Source organism: Brachyhypopomus gauderio, chromosome 7 (genome assembly GCF_052324685.1).
Source record: "Brachyhypopomus gauderio isolate BG-103 chromosome 7, BGAUD_0.2, whole genome shotgun sequence".
Lineage (NCBI taxonomy): Eukaryota > Metazoa > Chordata > Actinopteri > Gymnotiformes > Hypopomidae > Brachyhypopomus > Brachyhypopomus gauderio.
In genome coordinates, this window is record NC_135217.1 from 33,391,720 (window position 1) to 33,418,894 (window position 27,175).

Below are 27,175 nucleotides of genomic sequence, written 5' to 3' on the forward strand. Positions count from 1 at the left end.
TCTGGCAGGATGGTGGATTCTCTAGTTAGCTGTTGTCTGGAGCCAGGGAACCACATCAAAGGGCTCGTGTGTCCATTTCCATAAGAATGATCGCTTGCAACAACTTGGCCTTGGTCCCTAACTCTACTTTTTCTTTTGTTTCACTCCTCTTCTCCCATTTCTATTATCCAATCACACCTCTTATGTTTTTGTGATCATTCTTTTTCCTCAAAGTTGCCCAGCTATCTGTGGGCATGTTAGCATGCTTCTAGCATCAGATGTCAGTGATTTAGTAATACTCAGTAATTGGGAGACACGCTCTCTCACTGTGCAAAGAACCTCTACTCAGTGTTGATGAAGCACAGTGAAGCTCTTAATTAATGAATAGACTAAAGACACAGGACAGAGAGAGATCACTGCGACAGGGCAGATGGGACACAGAGAGTCACGTGAGTACATGTGTATATCTTTGTGATCATGTGTATAGTACTATTAACATGACATGTAATATAAGGCTTGGTGTCAAGCACCAAGTGCAAAAGTCATACCACATCCTTTGCTTGTTTCTTCAAAGTGCATCGTCAATGTGAAAATGGATTGTGAAGTTAATTTGCAGACACATATTGCATAGAATTCCCCTTAAAATTGACTAAGTATAGGCTGTAATTTGTCATTTCTAATCAAGTGTCTTCACACATATATAAAGCTGTCGGACTGTCGTTGAACAGCTGAATAATTTAGCTGTTTCATATTCTTGACTAAATCATTCATATGGTGGTGATAACCTCCCAGACACCCAGTGTGCTAGTCAGATGTTTTGGTGGAAGCTGCATCATCTCTTTCTATCTTGAGGAACATTATGTTGTGCTACAGCTTGTAGTAAAAAAAAAAACCCTTTTTCTGTTTTCTGACTGGTATATATTAGGCCTCCATTTTGTATGTGAGTCGTTGTCTGCCTAAAGGCGTTAACTTTTACAGGGTCGTAGAAAGGGGGCTGAGGACGGCCTTCACAGACAGAAACAGGAACTTGCAAAATATAAGTCAGGACAAGGTTGATAAGCAGAGTTCATTTTTTTAGATTCGACCTCTAAAATAATCATGTGGGGGTTTGATTATTTCAATTCTTTCCTTTGAACTATGGAAACTCTGAAACTTCAGACAATACCCAGACAATGTGACCTGAATTTTTTTTTTTATCTCCACTCCTCTTAAAACTATTTTTAGATACAGTGGTATGATTCATAATCTTTCCATCAGCGGACACACCGGAGGGGGAGAGCTCCACTACGGGCAGAGATCGTATCACATGATTAGACTGGCTCACTTATAATTGATTAGCTAAATTGATCTTCCTGTCCACCCCTAGGAAATGTATGAATAAATGATGCCACCCTCTCTCGCCTTGTTGCCTCATATGGAATTATTTTGTGATGTAACGTGCGGATCTCGGATGTAGTTTTTTTCCCTGCATCACTTTCACATGAAGCCGATGTGAGATGTTAGGAGGAAATGTGTATCCTCTAATGACCTGATCCGGGCTGGGCGCTGTGCTGCTGTAGAACGGATCTCTGTTTCAGTACCAAAATGGAAATCTGCTCCCTGGTTGCCTGGTCTGGGGAATCTGGGTCAGTGTTAGAAGGGTGAATTCACTGAGTCATTTAGAGCCTCTGCACATGTTGACCCCTGAGCTCAAGCTGCTGCGACAATCGTATCTAGAGTCTGGGAGGCTTACAGCTGTTCCAGTATATTACATCTCTATCTCACTCACACGCACAAATAAACACGCCAGATCCACACTAAACACAACTGTCATTACACACTCCAAATAGAAATCCCCAACATCCTCTGACATCCAGGGGCACTGTCTTTATTTTTAAGTCTGCCTGTACGGGGCATTGCTGGGTGTTTGCCCTCTGAATGAGAAATGAGGTGGGTGGGTTGTGTGTTCCGCTGCTGGGGTGCGTGGTTGCCCCCCGGGGGGAGTGCGAGCGTGCCTCTTGCTCCCCACCCCCTACTCGGTGGGTAACTGTTGGCACTCCCCTTCAGGTGCCAGTTGCAGCTGATCAGGCTCCGCCTCTGGGCTTCCCCGCTTAGACAGCCACAGGCATGCTGCAGGGCACACCGGCACTTCCCAGTCATGCCCCACCAGCCCGGACCTGCCGAGCCCGTCCTTCCAGCAGGCAACAGGCAGCAACATGGGCGCTGGGAGCGGCTGGCCACTGCTCTTCAGGGAGGCGCTGGCCTGCACTGGGCCACTCGCGCTGAAGGCTCTCCGCGCTCTCTTCCACAGGGCGCCTCCTAGATTCCCCGACCCCAACGTGAGTAGGTCTGCGCGGGCAGCGATCGGATTTCCGCCAGTGGCGATAAAGAGCCTGTAATTCTTGCCCGTGGCCAGGGTCACTGTGCAAAAGTGCAGAGCCTTAGGCTGTCAGTGAGATTCATTATCCCCTTCCAGCGTGGATGGCTTTGTTTCTCCTTGTCATTTTGTTTGTTTGTTCCCACATGACCTTTGCAATGTAGTGACTTCAAAAATATGTTTAGTGATGATGACAAGTTTTTTTTGCTGACTTGCAATCAGTCCAACAGTAGTTCTGTTCTTGACAGGCTGAAGTAAACTTTACATTGCAAAACTGAAAAAAACAAAATCTACAGTGTTTGTTACTTAACCACGATGTCTCTCTTATTACTAGGATTTCCAGTGACATTTTACATTTCATGTTTTTAATCTGTGTTCTCAACCTGAATTTAGCTACTGCTGTTTAAATGCGGTAAGTTACTCTGGTGTGTGTTAGTGAGGGTGTGTGTTAGTGAGGGCCTGTGTTAGTGAGGGCCTGTGTTAGTGAGGGCGTGTGTTAGGGTGTGTGTTAGTGAGGGCATGTGTTAGTGAGGGCGTGTGTTAGTGAGGGTGTGTGTTAGTGAGGGCCTGTGTTAGTGAGGGTGTGTGTTAGTGAGGGCGTGTGTTAGGGTGTGTGTTAGTGAGGGCATGTGTTAGTGAGGGCGTGTGTTAGTGAGGGTGTGTGTTAGTGAGGGCCTGTGTTAGTGAGGGTGTGTGTTAGTGAGGGCGTGTGTTAGGGTGTGTGTTAGTGAGGGCATGTGTTAGTGAGGGCGTGTGTTAGTGAGGGTGTGTGTTAGTGAGGGCCTGTGTTAGTGAGGGTGTGTGTTAGTGAGGGCGTGTGTTAGGGTGTGTGTTAGTGAGGGCATGTGTTAGTGAGGGCGTGTGTTAGTGAGGGTGTGTGTTAGTGAGGGCGTGAGCAGGGCTGCTGCAGTATTATTGTTCTCACAGTGGGATTAGAGCACTTCTCACTGCCGGATTACCCAATCTCCTCAGAGTTCTGCTGAGAGAGGAGCCCAGAACACAGGGGGTCACATGCTCGATGGCCTTGCGCCTCTTGAGGGCCACAGCTGGTTCCCCCCGGCCCAGTTCAAAGACAAGATTCCGGGCTTAGATCCAGCACGGTCCTGCTCCAGCACGTGCTGAATTACAGCGTGTTCCTAGAATGCAAAATGTCTCTTCCTTTGCTTTATTCATGCGGGCAAACACACACACGCACACACACACACACACACACACACACACACACACACACACACACACACACACACACACTGGCAGAACTGGAATACCTTAGCCAACCTCTGGCATTGTGTAACCCTAAGACTGAATATGTCGGGTGGCTGAAGATGAGAAGGCTGATAATCTCTGCTTGTTTGGCCCGCAGCGAGGGGGGGCCAAGTCAACTAAGAGCATCAGCACTTCCTGTAACAAAGGCACGTTTCCAACTTCAACATCTCATAAACTAGGAGAACGTCCAAGGCCAATCATGGGGTTGGACAGCCGGCCCACAGAACAAACAGCTTAGAGACTTTTGATGTCTGCATTCTAGTTAGATTTTAGGTATAATAATTACAAAATACTAAGGCAGCAACAAATGCATTTTAAGTTGAACATTACTTATTTGACACCCAAAAATTACATATACACTACTTACCAAAAGTTAGGGATATTTGGCTTTCAGGTGAAATTTCAGGATGAACCTAAAATGCACTCTGACCTTTACAGATGAACTTAATGTGAGCTTCTCTAAACCTTTGAATGCACATGTCCAACTGTTCTGTGTTCAAGGACTTTTTTGAACAACTTGCTGTTCTCTACCAAGGAGATCAATGGCAAAATTCAGGTGTTTGATGCGCGAATCAACCAATACATTTCCTGGTTCAATTAGAATTGGTAACAGTCCTCCTCTTCATGCTGTTCACATTTTGATATCATGAGACGACACCTAACAATTGATGAAGAGTACCTCGTCAGGCTTAAAACAGGATGTTTTCAGACGGAAGTGGACACTGAGTTTAGTGTCACAGAGTGTCATCAGCAGGTTGTAACAGAGATACAGAGAGACTGGAAGAGTCACAGAAAGGCGTAGAAGAGGACGTCCTTTGGCCACATCCCACTCATCATGACCGCGTCATTGTGAGCAGTGCTCTGCAGAACCGACTGATGAATGCCACACAACTCCAAGCACATTTAAGGGAGGTGGCCGGCACCCAAGAATCATGTCGGACCATTTCAAACTGTTCACATCAATGTGGTCTGCGTGCTAGATGACCAGTAAGGGAACCTGACCACACCACCAGACATAGGTGTTATCATCTAGCATGGGCCAAGGATAGGGGTGAAACGATTACTCGAGTAATTGGAGTTACAAAAAGTGATCGAGTAATTTTCTGTGCCTCGAAGTATCGTTTATTTTAAAACAGTATTTCACACTGACTAATTTTAATGTAGCGCAACACGCTTACGTCACCCACGCGGCTGAGGTTTTTAGTTAATGAAAGCAGCGAGGGAAAAGAGCGACAATGTACGTGAAGAAAAGGGCTATAGGAAAAGACAGAAAATGTGGAAAGTATGGGAGTATTTTAGGTTCGACAGCAAGAACAATACAGTGACATGTACTCGGTGCAACACAGTCCTTGCCTACCACAACAGCACAAGAATGTGCTGCGCTATCTTGGCCGAAGACACCCGGAATGGAGTGGTGGAGCCGGGACAATGTAAATTTAATTTACAACAAATTAATGAGATTAACATTAATGTACCTTAATACCATAACGACAACTTTGTGCAGTGCTGATTTTTAGCAATACTGTCGAATGTGTGGCTAGTTTAGTACAACGGAGACAAGTTCTTAATAACTTAATACAGGCATTATGTAACAGCGCTGTGGAGTTAAGACGATAAACAATAAATAAATTAAAGATAGCTGAGCTACTTTACCTTAGCAGTTACTTTAGCAGGAAAGAATATGATACTGATATAGTTTTGGTACAAGAAATTCTAAGTTGAAAGTAATTGAATTTAATTTATTTACTTGTATTCATTTCTTTTTTGTGTTTTATTTATTTCTATTTGCGTTTACAATTTGGGAATGTATGTTGTGAATTTAAAAATATAACTTATCTAAAAAAGGAAACCGATTGGTCAGTCATTATTAAGTGAAATGTCTTGTTTTCTCTTTTGTATTTTTAATTGCTTTAAAACAATTATGTTTTATTCGATTACTCGATTAATCGAATACATTTTTCAGTAGAGTACTCAATTACTGAAATGCTCAATAGCTGCAGCCCTAGCCAGGGAGCATTTATGTTGGATGAGGGACCAGTGGGCCCCAGCGCTGTTCACTGATGAAAGGTGATTCACACTGAGCTGAGGAGTTTCCTGCCAACGATGTCAGAGACGTCAAGGAGAGCGCTATGCATCAGCCACTGTAGTCACCAGACGAGCTTGTGGTGGTGGTGGTGTTAGTGTGGGCAGGTGTATCTAGTCAGTACAAAACTGCCCTACACTTTATGACTCGTAACTGTACCACAGAACCTCAATATAAACAGCACGAGACATTGTTGTCAAACTGTAATTGATGCTCAAGAGCACATGAAAAATTAACATTGACATTTTTTGTTGGGGTATACCCACCACTGTTATTCACTGTAGAGTGACCTTTTTACGTTTTCCACAAATTTCAACCAAAAGCCAAATATCCCAAACTTTTTGTGAGTAGTGTATATCATGTAGTGATGTCATGGTACAGCCCTTGACCCCTCCCTTCGGGCGTGTGTATGTGTACTCTGTGTCTGGTTATGCCATTATATGTATTTCCTGTGGGTGTGGTTACGTGTGTGCAGGGCCAGAGTGGGCCCCTTTTTTCAGCCCAGGAGTTTCATGCCCAAATCCGGCCCAAAGTTATTTTTCCCTCCAAATAGGCCCAAACTAGAGATTGACATGAGCCGGCCCATCGGGAATTCTCCCGAATCTCCCGATTAGCCACTCCGGCTCTGCGTGTGTGTGTGTGTGTGTTCATTCGTTGCACCCGTCTCGTTTATGTCTAGGTGTTTAATGTGAGTCTATGTTGTGATGTTTGATCGTCTTTGAGTCGATCCCTGTTTTGTTCGTCTGTATACATTCTTTGTCTTTAAGCGCTATCGTGATAATAAAGAAAGAACGTCTTGTCTATAAAGCAACGCCTCGCATCTGGTATTCTTCTGACAACCCGTCATTAAATATGACAATTATATAAAATAAGTTTAGAATCAGAATGTACAGGCTAATCACAAAGCGACCATGAGATACCAGAGATGATCACAGGCAGTAGGGAACTTTATTTAGCCAATCAAATGATGCCATTTGAGGGAGTTTAAAAACCTGCTGTAAAATGGGAGAAGTCCGGATAATTTTGAACCCTTGAGAACAACAGAGTGACAGCAACAATAATAAAAAATTGTTGGAGCTGGCACGTGTGCTCACAGGTGTTCTTTAATCCCGTGATTAAGAGGTGGGACATGAACATCCTGGATAGCCACCATCTGCAGGCTGAGTCACAGCTTCTGTAATACCAGCACACACACACACACACACACTTTTGCACTCGCCGTTTCCACCAAGAGCAAATTCACCGGACGGCACCCCCACAAATGGACAGGGAACTGTTTTAGGGCGTCTAGGTGACTTAAACACTGTCTGTTGGATACGTAATCTCTAGATGTTAAGACGTGTGTAGGTTACGGTCAAATAAAATGTCAGTGTTCTAAATCTGTTTCCACATTTCTGGGTTGAAGCACAGTTAATTGTACGTGTATTGAATGGCATTAATAACAGCTGAAGTGAACAGGTCTGTACTTAAAGAGCATTGAAGTGGCATCAGTTAACATTAGCTCATTTTGAGCCGTAGGACCAGTACGTACCTCGTTTTCGTACTGATGCGTTGGTTTCCATTCTTGGCATGATTAAGATGAGGCGTGAATGATGCTGTTGTGAGAGGAGGGGGAGGTGCTGGTGGGGGCGGGATGGTGCAGGTCGATGGCATATCTCTCTCCTCTCTCTCTCTCTCTTTCTCTCCCTCCCTCGCTCCCTCCCACCTCTCTCGATTGGTCTGATGTTCCTCTGAGATAGAAGTTGCCGAGTGAAATGAAGAGTGCTGTATTTCTGGACAGCCTCAGAAACGGCACAGGATCATTCCCACTAGGCAGCCTCCGCGCTTCCAATACCGCTCCGGCCCAAAGCCACAGAGACGGACGCTCCTGGACCCAGGGCGGTCCAGCTCAGCATCTCGGCTGGAGGTCCGCAGCTGGAACGTGGCCTCCAAGCCTGGACTCTCTCTCCACCAACCAGGACTGAAGTAAGCCCTGTCGGAAAGGCGACGGTCCGTCATGCCCGTGGTGCGGACATAAGAGGCGTGGAGCGGCTCCGGGGGCCATCGAGTCACTCTGCGGGGCCTGAGGGAGCCTCTCTCCCCATGGCAGCATGCCAGCCGCGCTGAAGGAGTCCAGGGGGGCTCAGAGCTGCAGGGGCATGGAAGAAGCACTGACCTCTGTGCATCCAGACCCTCACTGGGACTTGCAGGTACCCGGGGCAGTGGAACACGGGCAAGTGAGGGGTGTGTGATGTGGTGTCATGTGAAATCCTTGGCAAACGGATGTGCCTTTCTTTATAGAATTCAGGTCGGTACTCTTAAGATTAGTCCTGTGTTTACTGGCTGGCAGCGAATGTTTGTGTGTTTGTTCCCGAACACGTGCCTGTCCTTTGGTGTCTGCGTTGGTCTGAGGGTTTAGTGTTGCTTTCCTTTGGCTCTGAGCGCGCGTAGAAAGAATGATGACTAGTGCAGAGGGGTCTGTGCTGGCCCACCTCCAACGGTTTGATGAAGGACGCACTGTCAACACGCCAACATGCCATGACATCATCGCATACTGCGAGAACGAGAGAGAGAGAGGGAGAGAGAGAGAGAGAGTGAGAATGAGAGAGAAAGAGAGAGCGAGGGACTAAATGAGAGCCCAAGCGCCCGCTCTTTAGTCACCCTTCTCCCCGCCCACTAATACTGTGATGGAGCAGGAGGATTGGGGGTGGTGTCATGGCAACCGTGTAGGAAGCTGTCCGTCACATGGGCTTTTGTGGAGCTTTCTCTCTCTTTCTCTCATTCTCTCTGTCTCTGTTTCCCTCTCTGTCCCTTTCTCCCTTGCTCACGTCCAGTGGTCCGGCGTCCGTCAGGTCCTCCTCTGGAGCCCACTGTGGCATGACCCCTCTCCTCCCACCATGGAGCCGGGCCTGGCACCCCCGTCCGTACCCGGGAGACGGCGGGTTAGCGCGGGGTAGAGCCAGGGGTGAGACTGAGGGTCTGGGACTCATCGAGAAGCTTCTCCGTCCGTTTCTTAGCCGGGCGGTGCACGGACCGAAGGCTGACTGCACTCGTATTCATGGTGTTTGGGATTTTTTTTTACACAGTCCAGCACGGGCTGGTGCGTCATGCTCAGTGGCTCAGATGCTCAGATGCATAAATGCTGTTTGGCTCTTGGAGATATTCCTGTTTGGTTGTAAACTTGATTCTGTCTTTTGCTGTGTTGCCTTTTTCAGTGTCATTGGAGATTTAATTATGCGCCATTAAATTTCTTTTTCATGTGCTGTCAGATTGATTGGCGCGGTCATGTATATTAGTGATGATTGGACTAGAGGAAGTGAACATCCATATCCCTCTTTCTCTATCTCTCACTCACTGACACTCCTTCTCTCACACTCTGACTCTCACTTCTCTCTCTCTCTCTCTCTCTCTCTCTCTCTCTCTCTCTCTCTCTCTCTCTCTCTCACACACACACACTCTCACACTTTCTCACTCTCTCCTTTCTTAGGACGATGTGCCAGTCAAGGAGATCAGCATCACGCATCTTGTTAAAGAGGGATCAGAGAAAGCTGACCCACGGCAGTTTGAGCTCCGCAAAGTCCTGGGGCAGGGCTCCTTTGGGAAGGTGTGTTGCTGATGTGTGCATGTGTTCCTGCATGTGTGTGTGTGTGTGTGTGTCCTATCTGATGTGTTTGTAGTTGTGCTCTCTGTCAGAAAAGCCAAGTGGCACTCAAAAAAGATGAAAGGACTCAACATGCACAAATGCAACATAATTGTTCATGTGAACAGTCCTTCATTCTTCTGAAGATAATCACTGAAATGACATTTGGTAGCCTCTCAGGGTGTGGTCACTATAGTTACCATCAAGACTTAAAAGACCAATGCGATGACTAACAGTTCTTTCTGGTAGAGAAAGAATGGGTCTTACAGTGGACAAAATGGCTAAACATAGCAAGATTACTTTAGAGGCTGTTTTGTAAGGAGGTTTGGCTGTTGTCATCTGTCTCACTCATGCAGGTGTTTCTGGTGAAGAAGATCACAGGACCAGATGCGGGTCAGCTTTACGCTATGAAGGTGCTGAAGAAAGCCACTCTGAAAGGTAGGAGCACGTTCTTCTGGCCATAATAATGAACCTACAGGAAACCAACTTAGAAAAGAGGAAGCTCGTCTCAGTGTTGTGCTTAGATTTGATTCCCATGGTTTCAGCTGTTGGCTGAGATATAGGATGAATGATGTATATGAACCATTTATATATGAATGGTTTAATATGTGTGTGTGTGTGTGTGTGTGTGTGTGTGTGTGTGTGTGTGTGTGTGTGTGTGTGTGTGTGTGTGTGGGGCGTGGGTTTTTTTTTTTTATTCGCTTTGCCTTTTGACAAGATGTTTTCAGCATGTGAGTCATGCATGATGGTTGAGTTATTTCAGCAGGTCAGTTCAACATATAATCAAGTTTACAGAGAATTCCTTTCTCACTCTGTAAAAGCCACGTAGGTTGAGCTGATTTCGGTGTGAGAGCGAGCATTCCTGTGTTGCTATTGTCCGTGTAGGACGAACTCGCCTCACAGAGAGCATCCATTCAGAATTGAGCTTCAACACCAGCTTGACTATGAAATGAGAGGACTGATAACACGTGTGTATGTGTGTGTGTGTGTGTGTGTGTGTGTGTGTATGTGCACATCCACGCGTGCTCATCTACTGGATGCCAAACCTTGGCCATTGGCGTGGGGTCGTTGGGAGGGACCGCAGATCCCCCTCTCCCTCTCCTCTGCTCTTGTTTCTCTCTCCTTTATTTAATTAGTCGTCCAGTGCCATCTGTGTTATTGCATACTGCCAGAATGCCAAACCCCAAGAAGGGGGTGGGGAAGGGGTGTGCTGCTGTTTAGTAGTGATTTAGCAGAAAAGCCTCTTTTGTGTGTGTGTGTGTGTGTGGCAGTTCGGGATCGAGTGAGGACTAAGATGGAGAGGGACATCTTGGTGGAGGTAAACCACCCCTTCATCGTTAAGCTGCACTATGGTGAGTCTCTTGCAGGTCTTAAGCCACTCGAAATGATTAATGTCCCTCATTATTTTTGTGCCACAAAGCCTTATGAACCAATTAACTCTCTCTCTTTTCTCTTTCCCTCCATTTCTTTATCTCTCTCTCCCTCTGTCTCTCTCTCCCTGTGTCTCTTTTAATCCATCACCAGCGTTCCAGACTGAGGGAAAGCTTTATCTGATTCTGGACTTCCTTCGTGGAGGAGACCTTTTCACCCGTTTGTCAAAAGAGGTCCAAGCAGACAACATATACATGTATACTTAGTTCTGGTTCCCAAGGTGTGTCTGAATGTGTTTGGTTTTCCACAACCTCTTGTTACTTCCTCAGGTGATGTTCACTGAGGAGGATGTGAAGTTCTACTTGGCTGAGCTGGCGTTGGCACTGGACCACCTTCATGGACTGGGAATCATCTACAGAGACCTCAAACCAGAGAAGTACAAAATAGTAGCTTCTTTGCCCAGCGTGGAGAGCAGTATTGTCTCTCTGAGGTTAGGTAATGTCTGGTTACATGAGCAGTCAGTATAAAGGTAGCACTTGGGCTTGTGGTTGATTTGTGACAGTCTGAAGTCAACCAGGGTGGTGTCGGTGCATTCTGTAGCTACTGTTCCAATTTCTCTTAATCCGTTACACTCTCACTCTCTCTCTCTCTCTCTCTCTCTCTCTCTCTCTCTCTCTCTCTCTCTCTCTCTCTCTCTCCTCTCTCTCTCTCTCTCTCTCTCTCTCTCTCTCTCTCTCTCTCTCTCTCTCTCACACACACACACACACACACACACATCCTCTTTCAACCAAAGCCAAACCTAAATAATTTTAATATGTGTAAAAAGGATGGCAAGGTGAATGGTGTCTATATGCCTGTCTATGTAGTTGCAGAATTATGTCTCCATAGCTATTCCATAGATATAATTGGCTAAAATAATTACAGAGCAAAAATGTGCACGTCTCTATGTGGTGACAGGCCTTCTGATGCTGTGAAAATTTCTGTGATTTCAGCATCCTGCTGGACGAGGACGGGCACATCAAGCTGACGGGTGGGTAATTCCATCCCTCTGCACCTGCGTTCTCAGGAGCGTGGCACTGGGCCCAGTGGGCGCCGCCCTGCTGGACGTCTGCCGCATCACAGGCAACCCTGCAGCTACGGGCTGGCAGGCGTCTGCTTTCATGACCTCACCTAAGAGACTCATGATGAAACAACTCTAATCCCAAAAAATGATCGGATGATTGCAATCCTTCAACACCTTGTTTTCACTGCGTAACCTTGTAGGTTCACCTTTGGCCTGGAGAACTTTGTTAATGTGTTGAAGGCTCTTCACCAAGTACTGATAATATAAGGTTGTATAGTCATCCACCTCTTTGTTAATGAATAAGAAGTTCTAGCCAGCAAAGCCATGCTGCACATACTGATTTTGTCCTAAAAAGGTCTCACAGTACTTAAGGTTTTTCCAGCACTTTCCACTGGTGTCATAAATTACCCCCAGTTAAATTGGGGGGTATTTCAATACATTTGGTAAGGTTCTATATCCTGTAAAGAGGTGTAAATGGTCATAATGGCAATTATACTTATACAAGTATTATACTTGTACTGTGTTTTAGACTTTGGGCTCAGCAAAGAGTCGATCGACCATGAGAACAAGGCCTACTCTTTCTGTGGGACGGTGGAGTACATGGCTCCTGAAGTGGTCAACCGCAGGGGACATACGCACAGCGCTGATTGGTGGTCATACGGCGTGCTAATGGTGAGGGGGCCGGACATCCTGCTCCGACTCTTCTGTTTTCCTGCTCTAGAAACCCTGCAGGCTGTAGAAAAGCTCTTCACCAGCCATGGTTGTGCTTCTGTCTCCAGTATGAAATGTTAACGGGAACACTGCCTTTCCAAGGCAAGGACCGCAAGGAGACCATGACCATGATTCTGAAGTGAGTTCTGTGGCTCTTCACTGCCAAAGTTATTTTTTCACCTGTATTGCATTCAAATGGCTTTCAAAGTTTACGTGGCTGAGCTCCAGACCCCAGCTGAAAGGCAGTAGTGGACCAGAAACCCTGGCGGTTATGGAACACGTGGTCATGGTTCTCCACACCATGCTAGTGGCCTGCACTTAACCTACTATATATTTTCAGTAAACTCAAAGTCGTTCCAAATGCCAATTTAGCTCCTGTGGCGGCTAGAATAAGCTCACAGTGCGTAAAACTTTCAGTAGGGTAACTGCTGACATTACCAGACTGCCCCCAGGGCAGTAGGGGGGGCTGATACACCAGGGGGTGTTGGCGCCTAGGGGTAGCAGGGGAGGCAAGAGCTGGAACGTGGCTAGATACATAAGGGCAGGGTTGTCTACCGTCATGACACTGGGGCACTTGGCACTGAAGACCAGCACTTTAGAATGCATTTGGGTTTTTTTTTGTTTTTTCTTCTTGTTGTTGATCTGTATTTTTTAATAAAAGAAGTGCATCTGACTGGGTGGGCAGGAGGGCCACTTGAACTGTTCCACATTATCGATCCCTCTGCATGCACTCATTGAGTCTTTCTGAGCAACAGGAGGTAATAAGTGACTTTAAAAAAATCAAAACATCCTTTTCTTCTCGTGTGCCCTGCTGTACTCTGGCCCGACCTCTCACCACCTGCAGAGCCAAGCTGGGCATGCCTCCGTTCCTCAGCTCGGAGGCTCAGAGCCTCCTTCGCAACCTGTTCAAACGCAACCCCTCCAACCGGCTGGGTAAGCAGGATACCACCTCCATCACACGCTCAGGTTGACCGGTGGGCATGCTCTCCTGTGATTTGATTGTTAAACGTTAACTTGCACATATTAAATGTTAACGTCAGTGTTACTCTGTGTCTGAAGCAGTCAGATATTGTTTGTGCAGGTGCAGGTCCAGATGGAGTTGAAGAAATAAAGAGACACCAGTTTTATGCTTCCATTGACTGGAATGTAAGTGTGTGTGTGTGTGTGTGTGTGGGGGGGTGTATATTATATCTACCACACTGGAGTGATTTGTCGAGTACTGTCACCACTCCATGCTGAATTTTAATGTGTATCATGCTTTTTTTGTCACAAGAAATTATTTAGGAGAGAGATTCAGCCGCCCTTCAAACCTGCCTCTGGGAGACCTGATGACACCTTCTACTTTGACCCAGAATTCACAGCTAAAACTCCCAAAGGTCTCTTTAAGAGTGTCTTTTTTCACTGGGTCCCACATGGAAAATTAGGAACATTTTTGCTTCAGACAAATTGATGACAGAGCACATTAACTTAATTACTCATAAGCTTTAAGATATATATATATATATATATATATATATATATATATATATATATATATATATATATATGTTGTTAAACAAGATGTTTCCGTTTGAGCTCTAAGGGGGTGTGTGGGTTGTGTACAGATTCACCAGGTGTGCCCCCTAGTGCCAATGCTCATCAGCTCTTCAGAGGTTTTAGCTTTGTGGCCATCAGCTCAGAGGAGGAGATTCAACCCCTGCAGAGCAACATGAGCACCATAGTGCAGGTACACGCACACATGATACATCACAACAGCCTCCCATTGGGTCTTCACCTCCTCGTCTCAGCAGTGTGGTTTTTATGTTCTTTTTTCAGGCATGAAAATCTGTCAGCTTTCGGCGAAATTCGCCGTTTTGAAGTTGAAAAGTGTGACCTACGTGAATCGTGTAGATCCGATGAGTTTTTTGTTGGGGGGGGGGGGGGGTGGTCGGGAGATTATATGTATATATTGTAATTATCATATCGACTTAATAAGCAAACAGAGCACTTCCGAAATCGGCAATTTCAATGACAGTGGCGAGCAGTTTCCGCCCAGAACCTTCATAGATTGCCAAATAGCGTTTCAATCATACGAACGTTCTTCATGGTATTCATTTACTGCTAAGCGGGACGAGAAGCAGGACCTAGTGCTACACCGGGGACAACGCAGAAGCGCGAACATTTCCCACTACATTTACCAGATCGTACATGTCCCAGTGGATTTAATTGGGTTATTAATGGTTTCGATCGTTTTCATATTTTGCGGTAAAACAAAGTTACTGCCGTTCGCTACAGCGTTGAAACACTGTCAGAGCCACAAGCTCTTGTGATAAATAAGTAGATAGATAAGCCTATTAAGTTCGCGTCAACCCCGTGTAGTTAACGGTGACATAAAATAAGAAACAAGATTTTTTTCTAGTGTGTCTGTAGTTGTAACTGGTGAATCCAGGGACGTGTGATAACATTCGCACCAGGGCTGAAAAGGTTGAAGATGAAATTGTAAACTCTTGTCGTTTGAGTCTACCCTTAGCCCATGTTAGAAAATAACATGTATTTTTACACTAATTTTCGCCGCTGATGGTATTTATTGGTTCATTAAGACGTAATGGTTTTGACTGAGCCATCTGGAGTGGCGAAAGCGGCTTCTCGCGTTTACGATCTGTCTCCGTACATTGAATCCACTGACAACAAGACAGTCAAAAAAAAATTTTTTTTATGGATTTTACTATATTTTACGGAGCCCGTAAGGTGACATCTTGTAAAAAAAAAAATAATAACGCGTGGCCACAACTTATTAACGCATGTGAACGAGATACTAATGTCGCCTTTCACACGCGGCAACAAAGTTTATTTTTTCACAGCAAAGCAAGTAGATCCCAGGGATGTTCGCGAACTGACTGCCCAAGGAAGGTAAACCTGGCTTTATATAAAGTAATACTTAATTATCTTGTTCGCACGCGTTAGTAAGTCGTTCACCACCCGTTAGTAAGTCGTGGCCAGGCATTATTAGCCTATATTTTTTACATGATGTCACCTTACGGGCTCCATAATATTTGGCATCACCTGTCGTTGTACCCCCGTACACCAGCAGCCACCCCCCCCCCCCCCCCCGTCGCCGTATCCCCATGACGTCACATGTCAACGCCCCCCCCCCCCCCCACATGTCAACGCCCCGTCGCCGTATCCCCATGACGTCACATGCCCCCCCCTCTTCTCACCTTTTTAACCCCTGACCCATTTTCATGCCTGTTTTTTGCTGTCACTACATTCTGTGTGTGACCCGCCCCCAGACGTAGCGCTCTGCACAAACAGAGCTGTTATGTCAGCAGGTCATGCCTGTGCAGAAGACTCTCACGCCCCGTGTATCTGCGTTTTTGTCCAATGTAGCAGCTCCACAGAAACACAACTCAGTTCGGAGACTCGTACGAGGTGAGAGAGGACATCGGTGTCGGCTCATACTCCATCTGCAAGCGCTGCATTCACAAAAGTACTGCCATGGAGTACGCCGTCAAGGTGACAGTTTCCCCGAGTAACAAATAAATGCATTGACTAACCAGTTATGTATTTCCTCGATGGAACGCAGTGACCATTTACCCCATTGCACTCCACAACCAGATCATCAACAAAGCCAAGAGAGACCCGATGGACGAGGTGGAGATCTTGCTACGCTACGGCCAGCATCCCAACATCATCACCTTAAAAGATGTGAGTGTGTCTCAGGCCCCAGAGGAAGAAATGGCGCATCTTTCCATTTTAAAGACTACAGAAAAGCATTTTGTGTTTATCATGTCCTGTTAATGCAATTACAATATGAGGGAGTCAATACTATATGCTTTACAGTAAGCTGTTATGGTTCTTCCCAAACAAAGCTCTTGTGCAATTTCCATGTGCAAAAATCCTGTAATGCGATCCAGTAATTACTGTGCTTGTGGAATATGGAATACATACATCCAAATATATCGGATTAGTTATCATTTATATTAATTTGGGCTCATGTTACGCATCATCTAACGGATAAACCTCTGTACATTTGTAAAGGTTAAGCTAATTGTGATTTGCATTTCGTTGTTTCTTGTGTACACTCAAGGTCACATTCAGCCGAGCTGCATTCTGGATCACATTACAGGATTTATTAATGCACATTTCCTGAATAAACGATGTAGGCAAGCACAGATATAGATGACGAATTACAGGACACCATTATGACTACCAGTGCTTAGAGAGCGTGATGGTATGGCCCTCTGGCGTTCTGATTGCGAGCATGTATGTCACCCTAGCTGGAGCAGCGGTGGAAACAGCATAATGCCACAGAGAGCGTTGAGAAAAGCACAGTGGGTTAAAAACGTTTTCCTTTAGTGATTTTTTTCCCCCTGTGTGATGTGATGCAGGTGTATGACGACGGCCGCTCAGTGTTCTTGGTGACTGAGCTACTGAAGGGAGGGGAGCTGTTGGATAAGATCCTCAGACAGAAGTTCTTCTCCGAGCGGGAGGCTAGCTCTGTCCTCTACACCATCACAAAAACCGTGGAGTATCTGCACGGACAAGGGGTACATATATATATATATATATAATCAAACATATCCAGTATTACAATGGATCCTACCTACAGGAGCATTATGTTCAGAAATGCATGTTCTACACCTGGTGCATCTGAACATAGCGGAATGTGGAGATACAAATCGTAATGTCAGAACCATTTCCTGTTTAAACGAAGCAGGTCGTAAGAACCTCAGCGAAGCGCCAACACAGTAGTGAACCTGAAATGTGATTCATAGTGAAACTCTCTTTGGACCTTTGGTCCTGTTACCGTGGCTGTAACGAGAGCCTAATGGAAAGTGTTTGAGAGCCCTAAATATTTATCACCTTATGTCACGATCCTGTTGCTGGTTCTATTCCTCAGGTGGTCCATAGAGATTTGAAGCCCAGTAACATTCTCTATGTAGACGAGTCAGGCAACCCAGAGTCCATCCGGATCTGCGACTTTGGGTTTGCCAAACAGCTGAGGGCAGAGAATGGCCTGCTGATGACCCCCTGCTACACTGCTAACTTTGTGGCCCCTGAGGTACACATTACTGGCCTCATGTTCAAGTCAGGCTTGTGCGGGTGTTAGCAGTCAAACTAAAACGGGTTCTTTTGCTCTTCAGGTGCTGAAGAAGCAAGGTTACGATGCTGCTTGTGATATCTGGAGCCTGGGTGTCCTTCTATACACAATGCTCACAGGGTAAAAACCAGAAGCACTAGTGTGGCATTAAGAACCAATTAAACTACTGTTTAGGTTTGGAAACGTTGAGTGTTGTCCAGCTGACATGGCGCCATTTTACAGGTTCACTCCATTTGCGAATGGTCCTGAAGACACACCGGAAGAGATCCTGGCTAGGATTGGCAGCGGGAAGTTTTCTCTCACGGGTGGATATTGGAACTCGGTCTCCTTGGAGGCCAAGGTGACTCTGCTGTTATTTAAAAGCCTTTATGTCTAAATTATATATTTTTTAAAAAGGTAAATAAACTTTTCAAGGGACATGTGAAATCAGCACATCTTTTAACAATAACTTAAAGAAAATCAACGAAAGTAATCTCAAATTGCCTTGTGTGAATTCCTGACATTAATTTTGAATACTGCAGCAGCTGAGAACTTGGTGCTACTGGCACTTTTTAATGTGTTAATGTCGCCCACAGGACCTGGTTTCGAAAATGTTGCATGTAGATCCTCATCAGAGATTAACAGCTGCACAAGTGTTAAGGCATCCCTGGATTATTCACAGAGATCAGCTACCAAAATACCAGCTCAACCGACAGGACGCTCCTCATCTCGTTAAGGTACCGTGCTGTCCACAACATTTACAAGAAAATCTCCCAAGTGCAGTGACCTTTAGTCCTGTCTGACATGGCCTCTCTGTCCATCTGCAGGGTGCCATGGCTGCTACATACTCAGCCCTCAACAGGAATGTCCCCCCTATGCTGGAACCAGTGGGCTGCTCAACTCTTGCCCAGCGTCGGGGAGTGAAGAAACTGACGTCCACGGCCCTCTGAGCCGTCGTCGTCGTCCCCCCCCCCCCACATCCAGCCACAGATGTGGCAGCAAGTGGCCACACAGCCGGGCCACACGCCCAGGCCCTGTGCCGGGCCACATGCCTGCCCGCTCGCCTGCCCGCTACCAGAGCTTGCCTCCTCAGACCAGCTGCGTTCAGGGCAGCATGCTAAGCATGGACTCAACTGACCCCTGGTGGACAATGCAATTCTTCCTCGTCTGCTTACTGTAAGAAGACCAACATGTTTTGCTTGTACGATCACTGGTGTCTTGGGACTTGGCACAAGTAAAACATCCGGAACATTCTGTGGAATATTTTTGGGAAATGAGACACACTCATAAATGCACATAAACTTGTAAAATACTGTACCATCATACCTTTTTATAATGCTGATAGTGCAAGACATTATTGTATTAAAAGAAACTGTGAGTTGTAAGAAGACATAAAACAGTTGTATTAAGAAATGCCATCAGATATCTACAAATATGAACTTTATACTTCTGGGAGACGCTTCAGTACCGTCTTCAAGCTGAACTTGTCTGGGTTCATAAGTCTGTGATAATAGATGTCTATTGCCCCAGCCCTTAACTAGCACTGCTCTTAACATTTTCTAAAGCCTTGAAATTCTCATCCTTCACTCCTCTACTCTTTCTGACATAGTCTGTCTGACATCACGCAAGCTTCCATGTGGCCCATAATGCACTGGTCTTGAGAAGTTAAAGCCCTGGGGCGGGGGTCATGTATAAGGTTCAGTGTGTGGCAAAGAGGTGTACAAAATCAATTTCCAAAAACTTAGTCATGCCATAAATTTGTATCACTTAATTGTATTCCAACCAATTAACTCAGGCTTCTGATGAGTTCATTTGTGAAGCCAGGTGGTTGGAACAAAATTCTGGGCAGGACTTTTCTCTGAACTTGGACTAGTCACCTCTGGGGCGGGGAGTTGGTCTCATGAGCATGGGGTGTGATAAATGAAAGCCCTGCTGTATGTGCATTCATCACCCAAGACAGGTTTGGCCTTACAAGATTGGTTTTGCAGACCATCTGTGTAAGAGGTTCAGAGCACAAAGGACCAGCAGATTTATACAAACTAGACAGCACAGAACTGTAAATACCCAGAGAACTCAGGTTTATAAAAAGCAATGGATTATATATAAAAAATAATATATATACACACATATTATATATATATATATATATATATATATATATATATATATATATATATATATATATATGGGGTACGAAAGATCTACAAGTTGTTTTTTTTTTCTCAACAACACCCCCCCCCCCCCCCCCCCCCCCCACCCCACATAACCAAATACACTCGTTATGTGGGTTTTGAAGGAGAACTACTGGCATTCAGTTTATTTTTATAAATGCATGGGACAGTTGCTTTAAATTATTTTAGCACTCCACTTAAATAAGCATGGTTGAGGGCCCCTCCCTTAAAGTCTAGGTCTGTTATGTTATTTTACTCAAGATGAAAATGTCTTTTTGATCTCTAATCTTTTGTCTGTTTAAATTGGAACAGTGCTGGAAAATGTTACTGCTGCTTTCTGTGTCTGGCAAGCTGCTATACTGATCTCTTTTTATGTGTAGTAAAGTTTTACATTTTTATGAGGAAAGTTGTGAATGATATTTTAGAACTATGTATTCTCACATAAAACATTAGAGTACTTAAGTGCAAACATGCAATGTCTAAGAACAAAAAAATATTTTGGGCTCAGTTATTGTTTCTAGATGTTACAGTAATAATAACCGTGGCTTTCGGTGGCACAAGTAATTACACTCTCTAAAGGGGGTACTACACCAACATAAAAATGTTTTATTCTTCAAGGCAATGGCAACAAAACATAGCTAGAAAGACAAAAAAATACATTTACCTGCTAATCTAAAAAATATGCTAAATGTCTATTCAGTACGAATATGTTGCACATATTAATTTTCATATAGTGTAGAAAATCATATTTTTTCCTGAATGATGTGTATTAGTTAACCTTTGGTTATTAAGAGTCACTAATTCTGCATCAGCCATTAAGTGCTTGTCTCAGATAGGCAGCGTGGCCTTCTTCCGTCTCCATCAGCACAATCCTGACTGGTATCAGGAGACTGTGACAGTAGAGAGAGGAACGTCTGGAACAATCTGAGCTCCTTTCCCAATTTCCTAAAACTCAAGTCATGACTTTGCAATGTCCGACAGTTGTGGTACCATCGCCCTGTGAGATTATGCCTCCATGTCAATGTGCACTGGTGCCTTCTCAAGTGCAGGCACCGGTCCATTCAGGTTCTGTCTAGGGCTGGGTTCTGACTATTCTGCCGGAGGTTGCTCTCCAGAATCAGCTTGGGGGTCCTCTGCGGAGGCAGGGCCATTGTGAGCACTCAGCATCTGGAGACGTTTCTGTTCATGTATTCGCCTGTGGCACAGGTAGCCACGCTCTGTGAGCTGATACACTTTGCAAGTGCTGCAGTAGTATGGGGTCACTACCACATGTCTGTCCATGTGTTTTAAAAAGGCTTCAAGCCTTAAGAAACCTTTTTCACAGATGCTGCAATGCAGCTTATGTCCTGCATGAAAAGTCTTAATGTGTTGACAGAGTGCAGCCTTGAACTGATAGGTTTCATCGCAGACTGGGCATTTATATGTCACCCGGGTCGTGTGATGTCTCATATGAGCAGTCAATGAACCCTTGTAGCGGAATCGACGAGGACAGAGCGTGCAGCTGTACATTAAAGTGGACTCCACATTCTCGTGGAGTTTCTGGTGAGCTTTCAGAAAGGCTCGAAGGGCAAAGCCTTTCCCACACTCAGAACAGTCGTAGGTCCGAGTCTTTCCTTCCTTAGAGCAACTGAATGGTTTTCCTTTATCTTCAGATTCTACAACCAATTCACAGCCAGTCTCACTTTTGATATCTTCACTTTGAATTATCTTAAGCTGATCACTTCCCTGTATGCACATTTCATCAGAGAGGGCGGAATAATTATTTTCTTGCTTGACGTGTGTAGCTGATGAACATTTGCTGTCTTCCAAGAGCTTCCTGACGGGGGTCACCTCATATTCTGTAGGCTCTTCCTTGACGCACGCCAAGGAAACTGTGCTACTGATTGTAATATCGCAAGTCTCCTCGACACTGTTTTCTTCCACTGCCGCCTGTCGCAATGAAAATGATACAGTGAAACTAAATAAAACACATTGCACATTGCGTGTAATTTTAAAATCCCAAAAACACTGAAGACGTTTAAAAGACGTGTTTTGTTAGTTTTTTGCAACACAAAAAGTTAATAAACCTTAACTATTAGTGCGCAAACTATTTAGTTAATTGATTGTAATGTTAATAAACTCACCAGGGCCTCATCTCCATCTTTTGATGTACGATCCCCAGGATAAATGGTAGGAACTGCATCAACGTTTAATATAAGCTGCATTGTGAAACCCAGATCCACTTCTGTAAAGCAGTCTTGGGGGAAATGAGCGCCACAAACTCGACTTGAAGCAGGGACGCTCCCTCCGCCACCTTCACTTCGCTCGATGAACTGTAGCCATAAACTACGTCTATTCGGTTCTTCGGGTAAAATATAATGAATTATCGTGTCCGAACTGTTAGGGCAGCCAGTAATCACACATTTATGTATCATAATGATAACGAGATGTGTCTCTTTTCTAAATGAATCAGTGGAAACGCCTGGATAAGATCCTGACTTCAACTCACGATTAAAGCGCGATTAGTACCTTGTTAGCCAAGACAGATATGTAGCCTGTTAGCTTGACAAAGAAAACACTTGCTGTTAGATTATGGTAACTTCAGATTTTATCCTTCTGTGACTATCTGGCTTCTCATGGGGGTGCCCAATGTGCACATACCTTCTCTTCCTATGCATCTAAATATCCATATAACTACATTTTTAAATGTTTTTTTAAAGACTTACTCAAAATGCTGCTACTCTCTTCCTCATTGGACACTGTCTGATTTGCCTGACGCCACTTAAATCTTTGTCGCCACCTACTGGAAAGGATGACACTTCTTGAAGAGAAAAATTTGAATAAACTTTTTATCCATTTCACTATTGTGAAAACTACTTAGAAATACATACAAAAAAGTACAGTTCGGTTAAACGGTGGTTAAAACGACCAGTCGATATTTCCACACACAAGGCCGATGCTGACAGAACAACAAAACGCCGCGTTATCAATAAAGTTACGGTGGTTTTGAACCACCACGCGCATGCGTACTTCGTATTTGGTTCAGCCAGGATTTGCTGTGGATTGTAGCTGGCGCTCAGTGCTGCAGTGTGTAGTCAAACTGTTACTTTACGATTTAAACAACAAACAATCCCAATCACTTCTGGACGTGTTGACAGAGGCGTTCATATAATATGCCAAAAAACAAGGGTAAAGTATTTTTTTTTCTCAAAAGTAGCACTTTAAAAGACTCGGCCAATTTAGCCAGTTAGCAAACAAGCTAGCTGCGGTTAGCAGATGAGCTCGTATGACTAGCCAGCTAGCATTAGCTTCTAGCGCTTAGCTTAGCTGCACGATGGCCGCGTTATTGACATGTTTCTGACATTTTTAGCTATTGGTGTCAGTTTAGAAGGATGTTAACTGCTGCACAACCTCTATTCACTTCGTACTTGCGTGTTCAGGCAAAGGAGGGAAGAACAGGCGACGTGGTAAGAACGAGAACGAGTCCGAGAAGAGGGAGCTGGTGTTTAAGGAGGACGGGCAAGGTGAGTCGCGTCGCTCCAAGTTCTGCTTCTCGTCATTTACTTCAGTTCAGGTGCGTTTAAAGTGATCCGTGTGCTCCGCAGAATACGCGCAGGTGATAAAGATGCTGGGGAACGGCAGACTGGAGGCGATGTGCTTCGATGGGATCAAACGGCTTTGTCACATCCGTGGAAAACTGCGGAAAAAGGTCCAGTTCACCTCACCTGCTTGGACACACCTGCTTGTTTGGCGTACTGGCTGTTCAGATTATTGTACTGTGTCATGAGGGGTCAAATGAGTAGGTCATTTAGAGCCAATCGGGTAATGAATCTGAAATCGTGGACCAAAATATCTATTGAGTTGTATCTAAAATGACATTGAATTAAGTGTTGGTCATCTTAGTTGTATCACTTGCTGTCACTTCATATTTATTGTGATTCGTCCTTTTCATCTCTCTCTTTGTCTGCAGGTCTGGATTAACACATCAGACATTATACTCATAGGTCTGAGGGATTATCAGGTGTGTACGGAGCAGAGATGTCAAGCAGGAGTACTTTTATCTGTTTAATTCCTTAGAAGTTGGTGATTATACAGTAATGTGGCCTTTATCAGATAGGAAATTAACTGCTGCACAATACCATAACCACATAGGTCATCACATTTATGGTTTCCTGCAATATGCACTAGGGATGCACCGAAATCGAAAACCGAAAATGAGGAAACCAAGGCCGAAAGCCGAAAACCGAAACGCATTATGCCAATTATTAGTAACATTGGATTTATGGCTAACCTCACTAAAATCAAGGCATTGCTATTCAAAGAATAAATCAAATCCAAAATTTGATTTGAAAATATGTATTTAGCACTGACATTACAGTAATGCATATTATAAAATAAAATTCGTGGTGGGCCGTTAACGGCGATAACGCTGACAATGGCCGACCACTAATTAAATTTAACTCGCTTCCAGACCGTTTTTATCTGAGAGGATAAATATATGTATTTTATACGAGTTAAATTTAATTATAACTGACTGGCCTGAAAGATAAATATAAATTCTCTCATAAAAACGTGACGTGAGTTGCAACAACATTAAACAGCTCAGGTAAACACGCTTCTGAGAAATGTCGTCTGCTCGGCAAAACATAACGGGGCTCAATGTTCTCTATTAGCCTACGAAATTCCACATCCTCTACGACAGAGAACGGCTGATCGTCTAGGGCGTACACTGTACGATATTTTAAATCGTGTACTCAGCTCCAGCTCAAACTGTACGACTAAATCGCAGGGTTTAAAAATTCACAGCTCACGATTCATATACTCACACTATACGACCCGACGCTCTCATGCGATCTCACGAGGAGCGATTTGAATTTCAAACATGTTTGATATTCTTGCGACGCTGCGATTTCTGATCGGGAGTTGGTCGTGAGGTGTGAATCGCTCCTCGTTTACCTGTGTAAACTATACGATGCACGACACGCGATTGAGCCGAAACTCGGCCCAATAGTCGCACGAGTGAAAAATCGGCTGAAAATGGGCCAAAAATCGCAGTGTACGCCCAGCTTAAGGCAACGAGTTCCATCATTTTTGGTGTAATGTCCTTTGCCTTGGCGCCATCACTGGAAAACTTTTTTGCTAGCTTTATCCAAATAAACACGTGCAGGCGATTTTTGCTTGCGTCATCACAACACATTGTTTTGGCCGTGTTGTTTCGGTGATGAAAGTATTTCGGCCGAAAACCGAAAATGCAAATTTAAGCCATTTCGGCCGAAAATTTTCGGTGGCCGAATTTTCGGTGCATCCCTAATATGCACCAAGTGCAAATGCAATCACTGAAACAACAAGCCAAGTGTTCCCACCACCAGTATGTTTTTGTTTGTGAATAAAACCTTTGTGTTTTACCCCTGCATAACAGGACAACAAGGCAGATGTTATTTTAAAGTACAATGCTGATGAGGCACGGAGCCTGAAGGCCTATGGAGAGCTTCCAGAGCATGGTAAATGTAGTTCTTTTTGGAAATCTCATTAGACCATGCAGGTTTGAACAGCATCCATCTAGAATGTTAGAGATTTGTTGCACTGTTGCTTACCAAGTATTGTGCTTCACAGCCAAAATCAACGAGACAGACACATTTGGACCTGGCGATGATGATGAAATCCAGTTTGATGACATTGGCGATGACGACGAGGACATTGATGACGTAAGTGCAAAACCAGATTCAGATCTTTGCACTTTAACACCTGAAGATGGAATAACTTTCTTCCCCCATAACAAACAAATAAATATAACAAATATGACATGGGCCTACCAAGGGTGGTCATTGTCTTGTATTTTTGCTCCATTGTCTCTGCCCTTAGATCTGACCTGGAGCTGCTGCTACAAAGGGAGCAAGTGGGTAGAAGGACGTTCTGGACCTGCAGAGACAGAATTCCCCCATGGAGCTGACTCCCCTTCCTTCTGAGGTGGATAAGCCTTAGGGTCCCGTCACTAATTACATGACTGCACCATTCTATTCAGTCAATTTTCTTATCTTTTAAGGTATTTATATTAATTTCACATGAAGTGGAATTTAGTTAAAACTACAGAATCTCCGGATTCGCAATAAAAATGAACAATTTTGTGTTTGGTTTGCAGTCTGTATTCTTGTAATGTTCAAAAGATCTGAGCCTGAGAAAGAAATGTTTTTTTTGAAAACATCTGATTCCTCTGACATGCCACTATCGTCTATATATTTTTAAATGTCTACTCTGAGAATAGGCTACTGCATTCTGGTGTATTCCATTGCAGTTAGTTTACTGGCCAATTAAGACCTTCTTAAACTATTGTTTCCCTCAGTAATATGTGTGGTCTTGTTTATATAATGAACAGTTTTATATTACTGACCTATTGTGCTTAATATGACAAGCCTGTATGTACTAGGGATGCACCAATGATCCAAAGCCTGACGCATCCAACACTGAATACTGCTGCTTTCTTTTCTGTCTAACATATTACTGAAATCATGACTCAGCTGCACATAATGAAATATGAAACTTCTCCAATAACTGCTACCCAAATTCTACACAGTAATGTTTAGTGTCAGCAACTAAAAAGCTTTTAATAGAAGTACATAAACTCTTGTCATTTGGAGAAGTCCTTCAGGCAGTGAATTGTATTAGTACAGTTTGGATCTCTACATTTGGACCATGTTGGCAGTAGTTCCTGCTTCTGTAAGGGGTGTGAGTTGTATCGGTGCATGTCTGGTTCATGTTCATGTGTCTGAAATGAGCAACTAAAATATAGAATAACATGTTTTCTCCTGTTAAAAATCTCAAAGCTAAAACATGCATGACTATAAAGAACATTAAGACCAGAATATTTTTGTATTGAAATGATTAAATGCAAGAGTGTTATCAGGTTTTTTTTTTTCTCGCTCTCTTAAAATGTACAAGAGAATAATGATTGTGAGGTTAACTTGGTTTTCCAAGTTGCCTGAGCTGAAATAGCACTGTCCTCATTTGAAACCCTTTGCTTTTTGAATAAACATCAGACTTTGTGGTGGAAAGTAACTTTAAATACAGATGCATGTGATGAGTCCTCATTTCTCCAAGGTTTTTGTTGTTATTGGGTTTTAAGTGGTGGAACATTGACTCAATTGATTTTTGTTTGAATGTTTTTTGTTTTGCTTTACAGTTGTGTTGCTCTTTGTCCAGTTAATATGAAGCTATAGCAGTGTGCAACTCAACGGTATGTTTGAGTATCTTTTTACTCAAGTAGGTCATTGAATGTTTTGATAAGATGAGTTGTTTTGGAACAGTGGCTTTGAGGTTATTTTAGGTTATAGAATGCATGGGTAATTGCTCAACACTGAGGTGAATTAATGAGAAGGTTTTTAAAATATATATATGTCAAGTTATTTCATGCTACTCCTAATGTGTTATGTACATTTGGCATGAAACACACATACACTACTCAACAAATTAGGGACATTTGACTTTGGGGTGAAATTTCAGCATGAACCTAAAACGCACTAA

The 27,175-nt window shown here is 44.1% G+C and overlaps 3 protein-coding genes across 9 annotated transcripts in view; 2 read left to right on the top strand and 1 right to left on the bottom strand.

Annotated features, from left to right (window-relative positions):
* The window catches only part of rps6ka3b (ribosomal protein S6 kinase, polypeptide 3b), a 27,556-nt gene extending 8,631 nt beyond the window's left edge, over positions 1-18,925 (top strand). For 3 of the 6 annotated variants that reach the window (XM_077013412.1, XM_077013414.1, XM_077013416.1), the window contains 20 exons: positions 9,151-9,267; positions 9,660-9,741; positions 10,575-10,655; positions 10,828-10,907; positions 11,004-11,110; positions 11,667-11,704; positions 12,267-12,409; positions 12,517-12,587; positions 13,293-13,381; positions 13,530-13,594; positions 13,722-13,824; positions 14,053-14,174; positions 15,815-15,940; positions 16,043-16,132; positions 16,816-16,974; positions 17,328-17,489; positions 17,572-17,648; positions 17,751-17,868; positions 18,104-18,244; positions 18,335-18,925. In XM_077013412.1, coding sequence (XP_076869527.1) covers positions 9,151-9,267; positions 9,660-9,741; positions 10,575-10,655; positions 10,828-10,907; positions 11,004-11,110; positions 11,667-11,704; positions 12,267-12,409; positions 12,517-12,587; positions 13,293-13,381; positions 13,530-13,594; positions 13,722-13,824; positions 14,053-14,174; positions 15,815-15,940; positions 16,043-16,132; positions 16,816-16,974; positions 17,328-17,489; positions 17,572-17,648; positions 17,751-17,868; positions 18,104-18,244; positions 18,335-18,457 — 2,094 coding nt within the window. In that variant the 3' untranslated portion in view covers positions 18,458-18,925. Of the gene's footprint in view, positions 1-2,038; positions 2,298-7,397; positions 7,874-7,985; positions 8,764-9,150; positions 9,268-9,659; positions 9,742-10,574; positions 10,656-10,827; positions 10,908-11,003; positions 11,111-11,666; positions 11,705-12,266; positions 12,410-12,516; positions 12,588-13,292; positions 13,382-13,529; positions 13,595-13,721; positions 13,825-14,052; positions 14,175-15,814; positions 15,941-16,042; positions 16,133-16,815; positions 16,975-17,327; positions 17,490-17,571; positions 17,649-17,750; positions 17,869-18,103; positions 18,245-18,334 lie in introns of those variants that run through there. The other 3 variants (XM_077013413.1, XM_077013415.1, XM_077013417.1) reach the window with 3 other exon arrangements.
* A 1,336-nt stretch (positions 18,926-20,261) lies between these two features.
* LOC143519706 (uncharacterized) lies at positions 20,262-22,688 on the bottom strand. 2 transcript variants are annotated; one of them, XM_077013423.1, is made up of 3 exons: positions 22,549-22,688; positions 21,802-22,460; positions 20,262-21,607 (listed from the first exon to the last, which is right to left on the bottom strand). In XM_077013423.1, the coding sequence occupies exons 2-3, from the start codon at positions 22,090-22,092 to the stop codon at positions 20,768-20,770; spliced, it is 1,131 nt and encodes a 376-aa protein (XP_076869538.1). In that variant the 5' UTR covers positions 22,093-22,460; positions 22,549-22,688; the 3' UTR covers positions 20,262-20,767. The 2 variants fall into 2 exon arrangements, with proteins under 2 accessions (XP_076869538.1, XP_076869537.1); XM_077013422.1 differs by having other exon boundaries at positions 21,802-22,688.
* On the top strand, positions 22,686-26,721 carry eif1axb (eukaryotic translation initiation factor 1A X-linked b). Its single transcript, XM_077013424.1, has 7 exons — positions 22,686-22,846; positions 23,098-23,181; positions 23,263-23,366; positions 23,628-23,678; positions 25,077-25,158; positions 25,271-25,362; positions 25,520-26,721. The coding sequence occupies exons 1-7, from the start codon at positions 22,831-22,833 to the stop codon at positions 25,523-25,525; spliced, it is 435 nt and encodes a 144-aa protein (XP_076869539.1). The 5' UTR covers positions 22,686-22,830; the 3' UTR covers positions 25,526-26,721.
* The last annotated feature ends 454 nt before the right edge of the window (positions 26,722-27,175 follow it).